This window comes from Cardiocondyla obscurior, unplaced genomic scaffold (genome assembly GCF_019399895.1).
Source record: "Cardiocondyla obscurior isolate alpha-2009 unplaced genomic scaffold, Cobs3.1 scaffold38_0_513239, whole genome shotgun sequence".
In the NCBI taxonomy this organism is placed as follows: Eukaryota; Metazoa; Arthropoda; class Insecta; order Hymenoptera; family Formicidae; genus Cardiocondyla; species Cardiocondyla obscurior.
The window spans coordinates 276,714-296,248 of record NW_027228789.1 but is presented as its reverse complement, the minus strand read 5'-3'; the positions used below and the strand labels follow the sequence as shown (position 1 = coordinate 296,248).

The 19,535-nt window shown below is 36.5% G+C and overlaps 3 protein-coding genes across 3 annotated transcripts; all 3 read left to right on the top strand.

The window, feature by feature from the left end:
• The first annotated feature begins 12,036 nt into the window (after positions 1 to 12,036).
• Positions 12,037 to 13,741, top strand: LOC139112627 (uncharacterized). The gene has a single exon (XM_070673707.1). It carries the CDS (start codon positions 12,655 to 12,657, stop codon positions 13,735 to 13,737), a length of 1,083 nt encoding a protein of 360 aa, XP_070529808.1. The 5' UTR covers positions 12,037 to 12,654; the 3' UTR covers positions 13,738 to 13,741.
• Positions 13,742 to 13,843: 102 nt separating this feature from the next.
• Positions 13,844 to 15,535, top strand: LOC139112619 (uncharacterized). The gene has a single exon (XM_070673701.1). It carries the CDS (start codon positions 13,844 to 13,846, stop codon positions 15,533 to 15,535), a length of 1,692 nt encoding a protein of 563 aa, XP_070529802.1.
• Positions 15,533 to 16,434, top strand: LOC139112631 (uncharacterized). Its single transcript, XM_070673711.1, has one exon. The coding sequence runs from the start codon at positions 15,598 to 15,600 to the stop codon at positions 16,378 to 16,380; it is 783 nt and encodes a 260-aa protein (XP_070529812.1). The 5' UTR covers positions 15,533 to 15,597; the 3' UTR covers positions 16,381 to 16,434.
• The last annotated feature ends 3,101 nt before the right edge of the window (positions 16,435 to 19,535 follow it).

The following is a 19,535-nucleotide window of genomic DNA, read 5'->3' as shown; positions in this document are numbered from 1 at the left end:
CTTAACGGATACTTGTATTTCGGGACTTATTTTTGATTAATGTTTATCGTTTTTTTATATCACAATTTACTTCGTCTATGGATATTTGCAATATTTCCTTTATCACTTCATCTTCTGAGATTTTGCCATCTGACTTTTCTTTTCCAAAAAATTGTATTAGCAGGTCTCGACCGATTACAACTGATGCCTTCATTGAACGTTCTGTAACAACCATTATTATTACACACTTTGCTTCTTTCCGGTTTAATATTATATTTGCTTTTACTTCCTTTTATTTGTAGTTTACTATTATTTAATCCGCAATACATATTTTTATCCGATGAAACAGGTCTTACAAATTTTGGTGGCACGAGAGTTTCTTTAATAAAACTTATAGGACTACCGGTATCTAATAACGTATCGAGTTCTAGAGAAATCTTCATATCATTTGCTTTATCTACAAGTTCATAACTTACTTTTCTATGAAAGTCCTTAATCTCGCTATTAGACACGCTATTAATAATTTCGCTTCTCTCGCCATTTGACATGCCGTCGCTTTTTTCGTCTCCTCTGGTGGTTGACACGCTGTTAACTTCTTTCTTCGGGCGTCCTTTTATCGGGCAGTCCTTGGCTCGGTGACCCATCTGGTAACACTTGAAGCAAGCTCCTCTTTCTCGCTTAGGCATCGGACACTTGTTTGCCATATGACCTTCCGCGTTGCAATTATAGCACCGCACTTCTGTTTTCACATTCACTTCACCACTACTTTTCTTATATGCACCCGTTGTTTTGCCTGTTATCTTGGTCGCCCCTTTTTCCATTTTTTGTTGCGTTTTATGTTCTGTAGGCAGCGAGATGTTTTCCATTCCGTGTAGCATTGCTTCTTTATCCACGAATCGCAGCATCATTGCCTGTCGTCTGATGGAGTCATCTGGAATTCCCTCAATGATGTAATCTACCATCTCCTCTTCGCTTATCGGAACCTTATTGGCAAGAATAACTTTCTTGTGATAATACTCGGCAAACGTTTCGCCATAATTCCATTTTTTTTTTTCGAATTCTCTTCGTAGGGTCAACTTCTTTTCACGCTGATCATACATTATCTCCATACGTCCTAACAGGTCCTGAAGAGTTATAGAAAGGTGCTCCGGTACCGAATGGAACCACTCGATTGCATCTCCTTCTAGTTTTGCTCCTATCAGTAGTTTTGTCATACCGTCGTCCAGTTGGTACGTTCGCTTTACCAACGTCAACTGCTCTTTCCATTTCTGAAAAGTTCCGTATTTTCCACTGAAGGCCGGTAACAGTTCCTTTAAACTAGTCAAACTAATCTTGTAGGTTGACGCACTGAAACTTTCGTTTTGCGATACTTGTGTCAAAACGCGTAACTGCTCATTTTCTCTTCGCATAACGTCCAATTCTCGAGCCATCAAAGATCGTTCTCTTTTCGCTAACTCATTTTCCCTTCTGAGCATTTCTTCTCTACCAGGTGGATTTTCCCGGTCGTCTGCTGCCCCACTCGGACTCGAGGTTTCACTTCGCTCTTCTTCCGACGCGTCTACCTCCGTTGAATCAAGATCTATGATCCATTGTCCTGACGGATCCGCTTCTTGAAGCCTCTTGATTAACTCATTTTTAATGCCTGTTGTAGCCAGGTTTAGCTCACGCAGCTTATCCTTTAATGTCGTAACAGTGAATGTACTAGGATCTCTCATAACGATTCCTTGACTCATACAATTCACAGTTCCAATTCACGCTTTCGCGCACAACTTATTCACTTCAAACTTATTTCGATCTCCTTTGAGATATTCGAAATCACTTCTCCTCGTTTTTACCTGAGGAATTCGGAGTCTCGATCCCACTTCTGATTTTGTAAGGGATTCAGATAAATTGTAAAGTAAAAATTGATTTAAAGAATGCTTCAAAAAAGAATTTATTGATTAGAGCGGACCTCCGTTCTGTTACAATGATGAGGCGAGACTACTCGCTCGATGCAACTTACACCGCTAGCCTTGCACCAAGGCCAAGTTAGGGATTTTGCACAAGGAGATAGGAGTACGCCGAATTAAAATTAATATGATATGATATTTCGCTACGTGATATTGATTAAATTGCTACTAAGAATTCTAACTTCTATTATTACTACAGATCCTTGTTACTCTTTACTTGATTTTGAGAATTGTAGTCACGTTTATGTGCATTCGTTGCCATGAGTATACTTTTATAATTTTTTTTATCGGTATCAGTATAACTGCTCTCATCGGGAAATCTCATAAAAATCAATTCATAAAGTCCCACTGTTCCCGAATACTTTTTACCATCTATCAATATATTATCGTTTTTATCTAAATCAACACGCTTGTTGCCAATCATTGTTCCATTGTCGTTGAAATAAACTCCGTAAACGCTATGATGTTAATAGATTTTTTTCCGCTCAAAACAGCGCCTAGATACTTTTGCCCCAACGGTCCATAATGAGTTTGAAGAGTCTTTCAACCTTCTGATGTTTGCAACTTTTGTCGAATAGATGTTACCAACGGTTCGTCTGCGGTATCGAAAACGTCTTCAATGGAATGTGAGTGTGAACGTTCCCTTGATGAAAAATTTCGTTGTTGCGCGAACTTAAGCGTCTCGTTTAATGTGGACGGTATGGTGTGTGATCGTTTTAACGCTGATTTAATTGAAGTCGATGCTGTTATCGATGACGTTGCATTTGATCGTTTTCGTTTTGGTGTCAATCTACTTTCATCTTTTTCTTCTCCCAATAAAGATATCAACGATGTATTTATTAATCGATTCCGTTTTGGTGTCGATCTACTTTCTTCTTTTTCTTCAGGTAATGATATTGGAGATGCTGTAATTAATCGTTTTTGTTTTGGTGTTAACACATCTTTTTTTTCCGGAAAATACGATTCGTTCTTTGATATGGCAGATTCAACTTCGTTGTTTCCAACGGTGTTTTCTACAATCTGTTTAAGAGGCTCAACGATGGGTTTAAATGTCGCTCCAACGCGATATCTTCTTCCATTTTTCCCGTCTTCATGGTATGATACTTTTTGCGAATCGAATCGCTCGTTTGAGCAATTTTCTTCGCAATTATCTCTCGATTTTTAAGTTTACTGTTGTTATTCATATTGAGCTTGACAGTTATCAATCGGTGTATCGACAACGACTGATCACATTATGATACCACGAAGTCGTTAAATCCCTTTCTATAGCGACCGTTTGAAATAGCACTGTCCTTATCAATCACCACAAATCCATACTTTTGTTGCCAACATATTCGACACAATTTATCAAAATCTTCGAATGACATATCAGTGTTAACATGATCATTATATATATGTTTCATATTTGTAACATCCTGTTTAAATAGAATTAAAAAATTCGTATTGTCACGTATAAGATGCTTCGGTATTTTCGCATACGTTTGACAAAGATAAAAACTGTCAACGTTCGCGTGTCGCCCCATTGCAAAGTATTCTCTTACCGCATCCTGCTTATCACATGCTATGTCATCAAAAATAAATATAGAATTCGGAAGTGCTTCGCTCGGTGGAACAACATCAATATTATTTGAAAATGTGAAATAATTAATTTTTTCTATTGGTGCCAATATCTTTTTCAAATACTGATATTTTGGTTGTTGCAACGATTTCGAGTATACATAAACGTTTTCAAATCGTATACCATGCGGACTTTCCAACAGACTTATTAATACATTAGTTTTGCCGCAATTTGATGGACCACAAATGATAGCGCGAATAGAACTCGGTAACATATTTCCATGTCTACGTAACACACACTCAGATAATAACTTGTCATCGAAATTCACCACCTTGATTGGTGGCGCTTGCTGTATGAACCGCATTCTACCTTCTAAATGAGATCAATATCATCCATGCTGATATATTTATAGTTGTGTGCATAAAAATTAAACGCTCAGTATTCACTATATTTTTGTTGTTGTCGGACGATTGTAATATTTGTGATTTAACCGCTGAACAACTACAACATATTCCAAAAATATTCTTATTACAACGATTTTCGCAACATATTGACTATTTGTGGAATAAGCTTCCTGAACATTTAAAGGCTGATTTAGATGTTCAACAATACTGTGGCGTCATCCTTAGTCCAACAGCGCAACGAACAACCCAAGTAGATGTGGCGCCATCCGTAACCCAACAACACAGCGGGCTACCCTCTATATATCAATTATTCCGTGATCCAAGGAACAGACCTGCAAATCAAAAATTAATATTCATTGTCTGATCAGAAATCGAACTGTTAACATATCCTAATCAAATTGTACTTGTTAAAACTTGTTAAATATATATTTTATATCATATACAAATATTGTCATCAACCTCCGAACCAAGATCCCTACAATACCGTCGATGTTTAAAACATTATAATTTATTGAGTTATGAAACGCATGTTGACGGTCCTGCGCCATTAATAAAAAACTGTATTGAATGTCTGAGAAAATTGGGCGAGGCTTGTAAACAGAGCGATTAACGCACTTCCGTTTGAATTGCACATACCAGGGTACCAGTTTTGTGGCCCAGGAACTCGATTAAACGAACGATTTGCCAGAGGAGATCGTGGAATTAATCCGTTGGATGCGGCTTGTCGCGATCACGATATAGCCTACTTACGTAGCAACAATCTCGCAGAGCGCCACGTGGCTGACAATATTCTTGCCAATAAAGCGCTGCAACGTATTAACGCAGAAGATTCAAGTTTTGGTGAAAAGGCCGCAGCCACGACCGTATGGGCAGCTATGAAAGCAAAAACGAAACTTGGTATGGGCTTATGTGTAGCGAGGAAGAATACGCTGAAGAAGAAAACGGTGAAGAAACGAACACTTCCGATAGCAAAACGTGGTGGCGTTATACCGCTTCTGCCCTTACTGGGTGCTATCGGTTCGCTCGCCGGTGGAGCCGCAGGAATCGCAAAAGCTGTAAATGATAAAAAAGCCTCACAACGCCAACTTGAAGAAATAAAACGTCACAATTACGCCATGGAAGGTCGCGGTGTTTATCTCGCTCCATACAAACGTAGTGGTAGAGTTCGAAAAAATAATGGAAATAAGAATGGAAAAAAAAAACGCCGATGAAACGTTAAAACTTCCCAAAGGTGCTACTACCGATATACAGTTGCGACAATTAGCGAAACACATGCGCATTCCATATTTTAGAGGCGTTTTTATGCGTGACACTTTACTGATTGGGGGAATACATCAAAACGAGAGCGGTATTGTGAATTTAGATAAAGTTGAAGGATTAGGTACCCACTGGGTGGCATATGCGAAAAGAGGAAATCGCGCTATGTATTTTGATAGTTTTGGTAATCTTCGACCGCCACAAGAACTTGCTCGATATCTGGGGAATGATGCAACACAAATTGAATATAATCGCTTACCATATCAACGATATAATCAAAACAACTGTGGGCAATTGTGTCTACAGTTTCTACAGACGATTGATACACAATTTAAGAACAAACATTATGCGCTGTAAACTCAGTATCAAACATGTCGCTGACGCTCACGTTATCGGGCAAAAGTAGTATCCTCGCGGTGAGCTACTTTCCGCTATAGATTTAAGCGATGGAGAATATGAACTCGGGCTGGCTGATTTTGAAACGTATTTTACAATTCCTAATGTAAACTCATCAAATAATACATTCTATTTCGATAATGCTGATGATGATAATGATGGAGAAAGTATTACCATTCCCGACGGCTCGTATGAACTGTGCGATATTGCCGAATATCTAAAACGTACGCTCGACGAGCTTCATATCAATGATGTTGCAAAGAACGCGATTTCATATGGTAATGATGAAAAAGATTATCCTTTAACGATTAAAGCTAATAACAATACGATGAAAAGCGAGATTAAGTGTATTTATCAAATAAATTTCACCAAACCATGCAACATTGGATCGTTGTTAGGATTTTCATCAGATCGCATACTGGAGCCGTTACGTTGGCATGAATCGGACGCACCGATACAAATTATCAATGTAAATGTTATTCGCATTGAATGCAGTGTAACGGGGGGTGCATACAGTAATGGAAAACGTGTACATACAATACATGAATTTTCACCTAAGGTTCCACCCGGATATAAGATATCTGAAACTCCAACACAGATCATTTACCTTCCAGTCGTCGTACGAAGCGTTACTGATTTGACGATTCGCATTGTAGATCAGAACGGACGATTGCTTGATTTTCGTGGCGAAGAAATTACCGTGAGACTGCATGTGCGGAGACGACTTTAGTGTGAGATGCTCGTTTTGAATAAAACATCGAACGTGAGACAAACTAAATACACAGCTTCCACCAAAGCGGTTCAATTATTGAAGAAAAAACTTACTACATCAAACGTAGAATTTTTTAAATCATTGGGCTTCATTGTGTGCAACATCTAAAATGGCTGATATATTGATTATTGATGATAAGCCGATCTTTGACAATAGTATTGTTAAAATTGAAACTCATACGTACAACCCATATGCTAACACAACGTTTGGATATAGTGATGAAATACGGATACCAATACAACAACAGGATTTGTATACGTTGCCATGTGACAGTTTTTCTATATTGAGGAAAAATAAAAATAAAAAAACCTGACGATAAGTTAACAGCTGCGCTAGGAAATAATTGTGTAGCATTTATGTTCGATGAAATCCGTTATGAACTCAATGGTGTAGAAATTGATCGCAACAGAAACGTTGGAATAACTAGCACTCTTAAAAATTATATATCGCTAACATCTGATAATGCTGTGATGCTGCAAAATGCTGGATGGAGTGAAACATCAACTACGTCAGAAGGATTCTTTAATTTTTGTGTACCCCTCAGTATATTGTTAGGTTTCTGTGAAGATTATAAACGAGTGGTTGTCAACGCTCGCCATGAATTAATTTTAATACGCGCTTGCAATGATAATAATTCCATTATTGGAGATTCGAAATTAGAGCCAGAAATTGAATTGCATAAAATACAGTGGCGAATGTCTCATGTCATATTAAATGAGGTCAATAAATTATCCATGCTGCGAACTTTGGATAGTGGGCGATATTTAAGCATGACTTTTCGCTCATGGGATTTGTATGAATATCCTCTTTTGCAGAGTACTACAAAACATTCTTGGGCCGTCAAGGCTGCAACGCAACTTGAAAAACCTCGATACGTTATCTTTGCTCTGCAAACCGATCGCAAAAACGTTATGTCTAAAAATCAACCATTTTTGATGATTGTAAATTAACGAATGTGAAACTTTTTCTCAACTCTGAATATTATCCATATGATGATCTGAATTTAGATTTTGACAAAAAAAGATACGCCATTCTTTATGATATGTATATACGTTTTCGTAAAGCTTATTATGGCAACAGTTCTTATGAGGCTTTTTGCAATGTAGCAGCATTTCTATCATATGGACCATTTGTTGTTATCGATTGCTCTCGACAGAACGAGTCAATCAAAAGCGCCACTGTAGACGTGCGATTAGAATTTGATTGCAAGGAAAATGTTCCTGCAAATACAACCGCATATTGTCTTATTTTACACGATCGCATAGTTGAATATAGTCCACTGTCTAACGTTGTGCGCAAGGTCTTATAAAATTGCTATATCAGCAGTTTTTATCATATATAAAGAAACAATTTTATCTACACATCATTATTGTTTCAAACACGCGTTCATCATGATTGCGCCAACGTTTGTTGATCTTCAAGGTTTTAATATTGGACGGCGATTTATTGTAAAAGAAGTTGCAGTGCTAAGAAAGGGTACTGTTCTAACTCATTACATCTTTAAAAATCCAGTGCCATGGTATTTTTTGACACAATCTGAAAAATCATGCATTTCTTGGACAATAAATATCATCACACATTGTCATGGGAAGAAGGAAATCAGCCATACAACATGGCAAAACAATTAATTACAACAGATGTAACAGGTGTAGATGAAGTGTCACGTCTTATATACGTCAAAGGATATGAGAAATGCATATTATTGATATGCTCGACGATGATGTTAGAGAAGATTACACCATTGAAACCTTAGACGCTGATTATGAAGATATTGAATCTTTTAAATATTTTGTAGATACTATTACTGTGCGATGCGGAAATCATCTTACGCATTGCGCTTTACAGAATGTATTTAAAATATTCAACTGGTGGTCGCAGCGTCAAAAGGAATTATAAAGATTAAAAAATTTATGTTAACGGGGATGGCGATGAAGTGTAGCATCTTATATCAAAGGATATGAGAAACGTACATGGCTGATATGCTCGACGGTGATGTTAGAGAAGACTACATCATTGAAAAACCTTAGACGCAGATAATAAAGATGCCGAATCTTATAGTAACCGCGCTTGTAATTTTAGTAATTTGGTAAACTTCAAGCCATTTTGTATACTGAGTCACTATAATTAAAGTATGTTCCTTTAACTGGACCCTTAAAATCAATATTGACTCTGTACCATGGGGTACTCGGGTATTCCCACGGATGTATTAATTCCTTTTTAGGATTATTGATTTCTTTCATGCACGCATTACAATTCTTTGTAACTTCCTTAATATCCTTTTCCATGCCTCGCCAATAACAATATGATCTCGCTATAGCTAACATTTTTGACGTGCCTACATGTCCTTCGTGTAGTTCGCTTAATATTCTATCTTTTAACGTTTCCGGTATTACCACTTCTTAATTCCTTTCATTAAACGCCAACCTTTGCTGAATGGAGAATTCCGCTGTTTTATTCTCCTCACTTTCCCCTTCTAAAACTGCTCTAAATAATTTCGATAATTCTTTATCTTTTTTGTGTTTCTCCGGGCTATTTCTTTAACAGTGAGTGGTAGCATTGATAATTGATTCATTTCAAATAACATAGGTTCATCCTTGTATTCCGATATTTCTTTTTCTACGGGAAATCTTGAACAAAAATCTGCGTTCGCGTGTTCGCTCGACTTACGATATTCAATCCTATAATCAAATCCTGAAAGAAATATCGCATAATGAAGCATTCGGGTGGCACTTAAAATTGGTAATGATGCATTTGGCGAAAATATAGATAGTAGGGAATAAACACGGGTTCTAACCCAGGAGCGTTGAGGGAGGCGAGGGGACGGGGAAAAAACCGCGATAAGAAGGAGGCGCGGGGGAGAGGTAACCGTAGGTGGGAAGAGACAAAGGGTATCCGTCACCCATTCATACCCAGTCTCTCTTCCCACCTGACTACCTCTCCCGCGCTTCCTCTCATCGCGATTTTTTTTTCCATCCCTTGCTCTGAACTGCGTGTTTATTCCCCATCTGTTTACCCCCGCGCTAGCAATACCGTCAATATATATATATTATAAATAAATAAATAAAACTTACGTTTAATTTTTGCCGCATTTTTCACCGGCGGCAATTCGCTGTCCACGAAAGCGAATCGTTTCCCGTGGGTGCACAAGTTCATCCGCTTATCAATTACGTATCCACACTCGTCACCCACGGGATTTTCAAGAACTGAACGAGGAGTTCTATCAAATGTTAATGTTTCTCCTTGTTTGCACTCACCGCGAATATGATTGTCAAAATATAAGCTCAATTGAGCTGTACAGTTTTTTCGGTGTGTGCCACACCACACACCGCCTGCACTAAACGGGGTGCGATCCCCCAACTCGCGACGCGCAAGAATATGTAGTAGCGACGAACACTTATTTTTATCCATTAAGAAGGCTCTTAATTAGACGTGTTACGCTTGAAAAAATCAGCATACGACTGGCAGGCGACAGCTACGAGTTCACTGCAGACAGTCAGAAAGTAAAACGAAAGCATTTTTTATCAACAACAGTCCCGAAGGTGTGACATATACTCATGAGAATCTTTTACAGCGTTTAGCACGTTTGAAACTTAAGATGCATTCTATCACGCAATGAGAGATTAAGAAATTATTTCATTTAAAAGATGCATTCTATCACACAATGAGATTAAGAAATTATTTCATTTAAAAGATGTATCCCGAAAATGTGACATATACTTACGCAAATCTTTTTACATTTAATTCTGAGTTTTTTTAAAGAAATATATATGAGATCAATCAGTAGTTCATGGATATTGGGGAAAAAAATGCAACAATAAAAAATTTTTAATATAAACATTTAAATTATATATTTATTATAAAATATAACATTATTTGTATATTTTGATGGCAATAAAAAATGTTTTTAATATAATATAATACAATATAATACAATATAATATAATACAATATAATAAAATAAAATATAATATTACTTTCGCGCTCCAAATACTAGAGCTAGCAGCTCACAATCAATAATTTGATTCCCATCATAGCAATCGCTAGCATGTATCGCGCTTACAACCTCGTCACGATTTTTAGCAGTGGAAGCGATGCTAGCAAATCGTACAAATTTCGAATCAATTATTTTAAGAAAAGATGTTAATTTATTAAATGCTAATGTAATACACTCATCAAGATCAATCATTTTAAGAAATGTTGATTCTATCATCATTAGGCATTTGCCAGCCGATTCAAACCGCAGGACATCCACGCCATTAAAGCTGCGTAGTCTGGCTGTCAACGCACCGAGGTACACGAAGTCTTGAAAATTTTTAAAGTCATTGTGGAGCAAACTTAAAATGTTTGCGCGATACTCGCAGAGTGATTTCCAAGCCTCGAGAGATAGCGACATTTCCAATCCTCGATTATCGCCAATAATAATTTCCACAAAACTAGGTGTTCCAACATTAACACCAATTTCTAAATATTTACAACTCGTGGCTGTCAATGCATATCGCTTACACAGAATACGGACTGCACGATCTTTAGATGAGCTAGTGTAAAAACAAAAAAATGACCATATAAAGTTTTTATTAAAAAATTTTTTAGTTAGAAAAAAATTAATACTCACTCATTATTCGCACACAATGTGCTAGATGCATTAGCTGGCGTGTAATAATTTATATTACTCGCATATGATGTATTAGCCGGCACATTAAATTCCATATTTGCATCAGTTGGCACGTAAAAATCCATCACATTAAAAACGGTAATAACAGATCAGTTTGATGCGCGTGTTACATTTAATGCGATATAATTGTTCCGAGATTTTTTTATATATATATCCCCACCACTAATAAGAAATGCATCAATTAAGTGGGGGGATTAAATCTTCAAACTGTGTAAGTTTTATTCCTAGGCAACACACACAGGACACATGTTGCATGGAATTATCATATACATTGGAAGTCCACAATTACCACATGATCTACCACATAATGCGTTTTGACTATCAATTTCATGTTTGCGAACGGCAATCATTGGCCCACCCACATCAGCTAAATTAATCATACATGGTGCACATACTGCAATAGCTTCACTAGGTGTGCAATAATAAAAAGACAGCATACAATGTTTAGTACGTCCATTAAGCGCGAAAAGTTGTGGTGAATCTATTTCTCGAGAAATACAATCTTCAAGATCTTCACTTTGATCACTCATATAATCACTATCGTTGGGCAATCCAATATCGTCCTCATCAGATAAATCCATTAATTCTTCATTGTCATTTACAGCATTTAAATCAGCCATATTCTCTTAACACGAAATATAAATTTAGTGAACTGTCACCCGATGGTATATATATATAGACCACATTTTGTAGGTAATAGTGGGGATCACAAGCATTAGTCTTAAAATAAAAAATGACATCATAAAGATTGCATCAGAAATGTAAGATTTGCGGGCACCACACGTGCTACCGCACTGCATTGGAAATGCAAGATTTGCAGACGCCGCACGTGCCAGTTATCTCAGGCAATGGTGTGGATTACAAGCGTTTAGTCTAAAATGAAAAAACAGTGATTTTATATAGGCGATAATGTTATGAAGATTGCATCAGAAGCGCAAATTTGTAGGCGCCGCTATTAAAATGTAATAAAAATAATATCATATAAAATTGCAAGATTTGCGGATACCACGTGCTACCGCACTGCATTGAAATGCAAGGTTTGCAGACGCCACACGTGCCAGTTATCTCAGGCAATGGTGTGGATTACAAGCGTTTAGTCTAAAATGAAAAAAACAGTGATTTTATATAGGCGATAATGTTATGAAGATTGCATCAGAAGCGCAAATTTGTAGGCGCCGCTATTAAAATGTAATAAAAATAATATCATATAAAAATTGCAAGATTTGCAGACGCCACACGTGCCAGTTATCTCAGGCAATGGTGTGGATTACAAGCGTTTAGTCTAAAAATGAAAAAACAGTGATTTTATATAGGCGATAATGTTATGAAGATTGCATCAGAAGCGCAAATTTGTAGGCGCAGCTATACACATGTGCTGAAAAAATACTAAGCAAAAATTTGTAGACACCACATGTATGTCACTTATCACAATATGCACGTGCAAAACTGCTAACATTAGAAAAAATATAAAATTATCAAGCGGCTTCCAGTGTTTCATCTGTTCTCCATCGTTATGAAGGTTAATACTTAAAATGCTGACATAATCGCTATGAATTCATTGAACTTACTTAAAAATGTAAACGTAGCAGTTTGTCATATACCACATATAAAACTGTGGAGCATACATCACATTTTATCATTTAACATATTGAAATCTCGAGAATAAAATGGATCGACGAGAGCAACAGTTGACAACGCAAGCAGATCGATTGACTTTAGAAGAATTTAATGCATGGAATCAGCAATGTGAAGAATATATCGAATTATTGGAGGACCAGGGGCGAAATAAACGTGCAAGATTATCAATCGGTGCGAAGCAATCACTAGTTGCATGTATTGCACGTATCGAAAGTTTAAGAGATTTAACAAAACAACGTTTCATTCATGTGGGTGCTGGACATAATACAAAAAATAAAGGACTTCGATGGCGTGAAATTGACACAGCTTTTGAAAGCCGCATATTAACTGGTGTGGTAATTAATTCAAACTATATCGAGCCTCGCAAATTTCTGGAAGATGCGCAAGACATTGTATTAAAACATGTGCAAAATGTTATGCATAAACATAACAATATAAAAATTAATGTTGTATTTAATGGTGAATTTGTAGCTAACAATAAAACTGCAAATAAAAGTGTGTGCACAAAAAACTGTGAACTCTTTCGTTCAAGTGATCTACAAGAGTGGTACGAGTCACGCATTATCGAGCCTATTCTCACATCCTTGGATGAATTTCAAGAACGTGACAGCGGGTGGGCACTGTCGCGTATACATAATTTGATGATAAATGTAAATAAACACAATCCATTACATGCTGGGTGCCATGTGATATTACCACAGGAAATTAAAATGAAAAGAGCTGTGATAAATATACAATCTGCTGACAATGCATGTTTCGCATGGTCAGTGGTAGCCGCTCTATACCCAGCCGAGAAACATGTGGATCGAATAATATCATATCCACATTATGCAACAGTGTTAAATCTTGAAGGTATTGAGTTTCCAATAACTATGAAACATGTTAAAAAATTTGAAAATCTTAATAATATTTCCATCAACATATATACGATTGAGAAGAAAAAAATTCTACCAATACAACTCACAGATAAAGTACGAGAGAGACACATTCATTTGTTGTACACACAGCGAGATAATGATGTTGGACATTTTTCATTGATAAAAAATTTATCACGTCTTATAAGTTCACAGCTTAGTAAAACAAAGAGTAAGAAATATTTTTGTGATCGGTAAGTATAAAATGTAAGTAAAAATGTTTTTTTTTTTATACAAAAAATTTTTATGCATTTATATTCTTTATTCCAGATGCTTACATTACTTTAGTTCAAGTGAAAGATTAATGGTACACAGCGTAGATTGTGGAAAAATTAATGAGTGCGCAATTATATTACCATGTGATGAAAAAAAATGGTTAAGTTTTGACAACTATACTAGAAAGGAACGAGTTCCATTTGTGGTATATGCCGATTTGGAATGTACCCTAGAAAAAACGAATGCTGACTCCACCACATCTACATGCGCACGCCAACATCATAAGGTTTTTAGCATAGGGTATTATGTATGCTGTTCATACAACAAGTCGCTATCAATGTATCGGTTTCATCGTGGTAATAACTGTGTCGCATGGTTCGCCGAGGAACTTAAAAATTTAGCGCATAATGTAAAAACAATTTTATCAGCTAATGTACCCATGGCTGATTTTACACAAGACGAGTTGGAAAATTTTAACAAAGCTACACATTGTCACATATGTGAAAAACCATTTGTATTAGATGACATACGAGTCCGCGATCACTGTCACTTAACCGGTCGATATAGAGGACCAGCACATTCAAATTGTAATATAAATTATATGAATTCGAATTGTATTCCCATAGTTTTTCATAATTTATCGGGTTACGATGCACATTTTATTATCAAAGAAATTGCAACTGCCTATGAAGGAACTATAGAACTGCTTCCCATAACGAAAGAGAAATATATATCATTTACAAAAAATGTTAAAAGCACCACCGATAATAGAAATAATTGTATAAAATTAAGGTTTATTGATTCATTTAAATTTCTAAATACAAGTCTTGAGAAGTTAGCATCATTTCTAAGTAAAGATAAATTGCGAGTGTCGCGATATGAATTTTCTAATCTAACTAATGAAAATTTTGATTTATTAACACGTAAAGGAGTCTTTCCATATGAATATGTTGACAGTATTGAAAAATTGGAAGATGTATGTTTGCCTCCACGTGAATCATTTTACAGCTCATTGACTGATGATACAGTATCCGAAAATGATTATGCACACGCTATAGATATCTGGCAACGATTCTCAATTCAAACGCTCGGAGAATACAGTGATCTGTATTTAAAAACTGATGTCTTGTTATTAGCTGACATATTTGAAAACTTTAGAGACAGCTGTATAGTGAGTTACAAACTTGATCCCGCATATTATTACACCTTACCAGGTTTTACGTGGGACGCGATGTTAAAACACACGGGTGTAAAATTTGAACTTCTTACTGACATTGATATGGTTATGTTTATTGAACGTGGTATACACGGCGGTTTAAGTCAATGCTCAAGCAGATATGCATGTGCCAATAATAAATATATGCAGTCATATGATTCATCAAAATCATCAACATATTTAATGAATTTTGATGTTAATAATTTGTATGGATGGGCGATGTGTCAACCGCTACCATATGCCGATTTTCAATGGGTTGACAATGTTTCTAATTTCGATGTGATGAGTGTGCCACTAGACTCACCCAATGGTTATATTTTCGAGGTTGATTTAGAGTATTCACAACGTTTACATGATGCGCATGCCGACCTGCCATTCTGTCCAACGCGTGATAAGCCATCCGGTAAGCAGCAGGACAAGCTTCTCGCAACCTTATATGATAAGAAGCGTTACATCATTCATTATCGCAATTTACAGCAATGTATTAATCATGGACTGCATCTTACAAAAATACATCGCATATTACAATTTAAACAATCCCCATGGCTACGTGTTTTTATATAGAACTTAATACCAAATTTAGAACGCTTGCAAAAAATGATTTTGAAAAAAACTTGTATAAATTAATGAATAATGCAGTATTTGGAAAAACTATGGAGAACGTGCGTAATCATGTTGATGTAAGGCTCGTAACACATTGGGAGGGCAGATTTGGTGCTGAGGCATTGATCTCGAAACCGAATTTTCATAGTCGTAGCATTTTCGCCGAAAATCTGGTAGCGATTGAAATGCGTAAACTTGAAGTGAAATTTAATAAACCGATCTATGTTGGAATGTGCATTCTGGACATATCTAAAACATGTTTATATGAATTTCATCATGAGTACATGCAACCTCTTTATCAAAATAAATGTAAAATTATGTATACTGACACAGACAGTCTTATATATCATATAGAGTGCGAAGACGTTTATGAGATTATGAAACGTGATATTAATAGATTTGATACAAGTGATTACGCTTGTGACAATGTGTATGGTATTCCACAAGTCAATAAAAAAGTACCAGGTTTGATGAAAGATGAAAACAATGGAGCGATCATGACTGAATTTATTGGACTTCGAGCAAAAATGTATGCATTACGAGTAGATGGTAAAAAAGATACAAAAAAGATTAAAGGTGTTAAGAGTAATGTTGTCGCCAAGAAGATAACGTTTGATGATTACACACGATGCTTGAAGGAGGAAATAGAAATGACGCGTCAGCAAACATGTATAAGATCTAAGCTGCACGAAGTGTATACTATACGTGAGGAAAAAACTGCTTTAAGTCCATATGATGATAAACGATATATTATACAGGATTCTATTGAAACATTACCATGGGGGCATTATAAAATACCGTTGTAAAAAAATTTTTTTTATATATATTATACATTATACATTATACATTATACATTATATATTGTAAATAAAAAATTATTTTTAATTATATAAAATTCTTATGAAACGTTATTCTTGCATATCCATGAGTTATGTGAATTATTAAATCCCAGCCACTTTACATAAACATTATTTCCTTGTTTTCGTAACACTTTTTCAACAAGATATACATCAGGATTATTTACGTGAAGCAATTCCTGTTCATAGAATTCTCCAGCGATAGGTTTTCCACAAGAATCCTCCAACAAGTATGTCACAGGATTAGTTTTTTGCACTTTGACGATTGTAAATACTTCCGTAGTCCAATTTGATGTATAGCATTTTTCAAATATTGTTTTGAATTTGCTAACACGTACTAAATCACCAGTTTTAAACTGTGCTGGAGCAGCAATCTTTATGCGGCTGTAGATCGTTGCCAAGAGTTTGCCTGCGTTTGCAGGGGTAACATCGACAGGTCGCATACCAATAGTTCGATGTTTTCGCATATTATAATCCAAAACAAGCTGCTGCAGTGAATCAAGCCATTTATAATTTCCATTGAGTGTAAACATTTTCCACGTAGCGTTTTTAAGCGTTCGATTAAATCGTTCGACAACTGACGCTTTCATTACAGTGTATGTAGAATAATGGTTAATATTATGTTTTTTTAAGAGTTTTTGTACGTTTGCGTTGTAAAATTCTTTTCCTTTATCAGTTTGAAGATTATTTGGACATCTTTTATTATTGCGAAAGATCTTTGCAATCGCTGTTGCAACTTCGATACCGCTTTTTGTCTTTAATGGTACAGCCCATGCATGCTTGCTCAGCACATCGATAACGGTGAATATGTAGTGGTAACCTCGGTTGACACGTGTGTATGGACGCATCTCGACTACATCAGCTTGCCACAAGTCATCATACCCGCGCACTATGACACGCCTTCGAGAAAAATTTCTTCTCGCTGGTGTATGCAATTCGTTTACCAATTGTAGTTTTTCTGAGCTTATTTTCTTTGACATTTTTTTAATAGCAACGGCAATGGTAACGGCAACGGTAACGACAACGGCAATGGCAACGGCAACGGCAACGGCAATGGCAACGGCAATGGCAACGGCAACGGCAGCGACAACGGTAACGGCAACGGCAGCTGTTTAATTCTGTTCACCGCGAATAAATTTATTGCGAAGCGTGTTTACCACAACCTGTAGACTACTCTGTAGTATTTCCATTTTCTTATTCAGTTCATTTAGTTGATCTTTTAAATTCTGCACATTCTGTTGAACATTATTATTATTAAGTTCCACAATTTCATTCTTTAAAATCTGTAAATTTTGTTGAACATATTGTTTGTTGACAGCATCATCATCGTCCAAAGGTTCAGCTACATGCTTAATTTTGCGTGATCGCGCGTCGTAATCGGTGGATGTTACACAAAGAGCGTTATCGCGCACGTAATTTCTAACTAACGCATTATATCGATAATGTTGATTAGTATTACTTCCTCCACCATCTTTAAGCAATGTTCCAAACTTGTTAATCGGCATTTCGATATCAAATGATTAAATTGTGTATGCATACATTAATTTATAATAAGCCCCACTTCGCGAAGTTCGTCAATAATTGATAAAATCTCATTGTCGTGAGCGTTATGGCCCGCGTAACGTGAGGCTTCAAGCAATCGAAGACGATCTACTCGAGCTCGTTTGGATCATCCCAATCAACATAATCGATTTTATTATTGTTTAATGTTACAGCGTATGGTATACCTTGTCCAATTTTTTTACTCAGCACAGGAGCGATTATATTCTTATATTTGTGACCCTTGTTACTCTTTACTTGATTTTGAGAATTGTAGTCACGTTTATGTGCATTCGTTGCCATGAGTATACTTTTACAATTTTCTTTATCGGTATCAGTATAACTGCTCTCATCGGGAAATCTCATAAAAATTGTTGCACCGGGGCCGGTGCACGGGGTCCGTCCTTCGGGATCCGTGAGGGAGGGCGAAAGTAGTAGTTTTAATAAAGACTTAGATTTTTTATTAAGTTGCGTTGTTACACTTTTTCTATCTTCCTATGTTTCCCTTTTGGTTGGTTCGGCGCACGTCCTCGCGTTGTCACGCGTCTTCGGCTCCGCGAGGTCTCCTCTTACATGGCACGCGACCGAACTTTGATTATCTCACGCTCTCAGTTTACGGCACGGACTCAGATGCGACTGCCCGTCCGTGACGGTTCGCGGTTATTTAATAGTGACGTAGGGCCTTGGCGTCATCGGGTTGCAATGCCGAACTTCGGTTGTTCGGCGAATGCAACCTTAGCGATTTCGGCAATAAGTTCTCGCACGTGTTTCTCTTTTGTTTCTTATTATTTAATTTCTTAAGGAGGTTTGCTGATCTTGCATCCTCCGAGGTTATTTAATTACGAGATACTTATGCCGAAATGCCCTGCGTCATGTTTCGTGTTGTAACGGGGTTTGGGTTACAACATCCCTCCCCCCTAGGGGGAAGAAAAGGTTGAGTGTGTTTATACACCTCAATATTTTCTTCCTTACAATATGTTCTCTTATCCTACTTACAATTGTATCATCGTTGGTCGTGGTGTTTTTACATTCGGCGTTTCTTTCTTTTTTCTTCTTTTTATTTCGCTGGGTAGGATTATTTGTTCGGTTACTTTATTCTTTTTCTTTTTGTACAGTTTTACTATTACTATTGTTAGTACTATAATCGCTATTATTGCTATTATTGTGGCGCTTGTGCCCGTTGTATACATGATTATTCTATTTGTTAGTATTACATTCCCGTCTAATTGCTTATCCATTCTATTTAATTCTATCCCTAATTTATTTAATTCATTCGGGTTTTTTATTACCTTGTCGCGGCTTATTTCTTCTATTTTCTTTATTATTGGGTCGGTTTTTTCGTCCTGTTCTGTTTCTATGTTTGTTAGATTATATGTCGGTACGTGTCGTTTATTTTGCTTTCTCCTATCGTGTTTCTTGTTTTTATTGTCATTTCTGTCGTTGTTAGTTTACAAGCTGTTCTTAATTTTACTATTCCTGTTCTATTTATTTCTAATTTTTTACTCGGTCTATGTCTACATTGAATTTCTATTGTTTGCTCTTTCGTTGTGGAGTATATCCACTCT

What these genes read in the sequence shown, in the direction of transcription:
- LOC139112627 (XM_070673707.1), top strand. Translation starts at nt 12,655, where the DNA reads ATGGATCGACGAGAGCAACAGTTGACAACGCAAGCAGATCGATTGACT.
- LOC139112619 (XM_070673701.1), top strand. Translation starts at nt 13,844, where the DNA reads ATGGTACACAGCGTAGATTGTGGAAAAATTAATGAGTGCGCAATTATA.
- LOC139112631 (XM_070673711.1), top strand. Translation starts at nt 15,598, where the DNA reads ATGAATAATGCAGTATTTGGAAAAACTATGGAGAACGTGCGTAATCAT.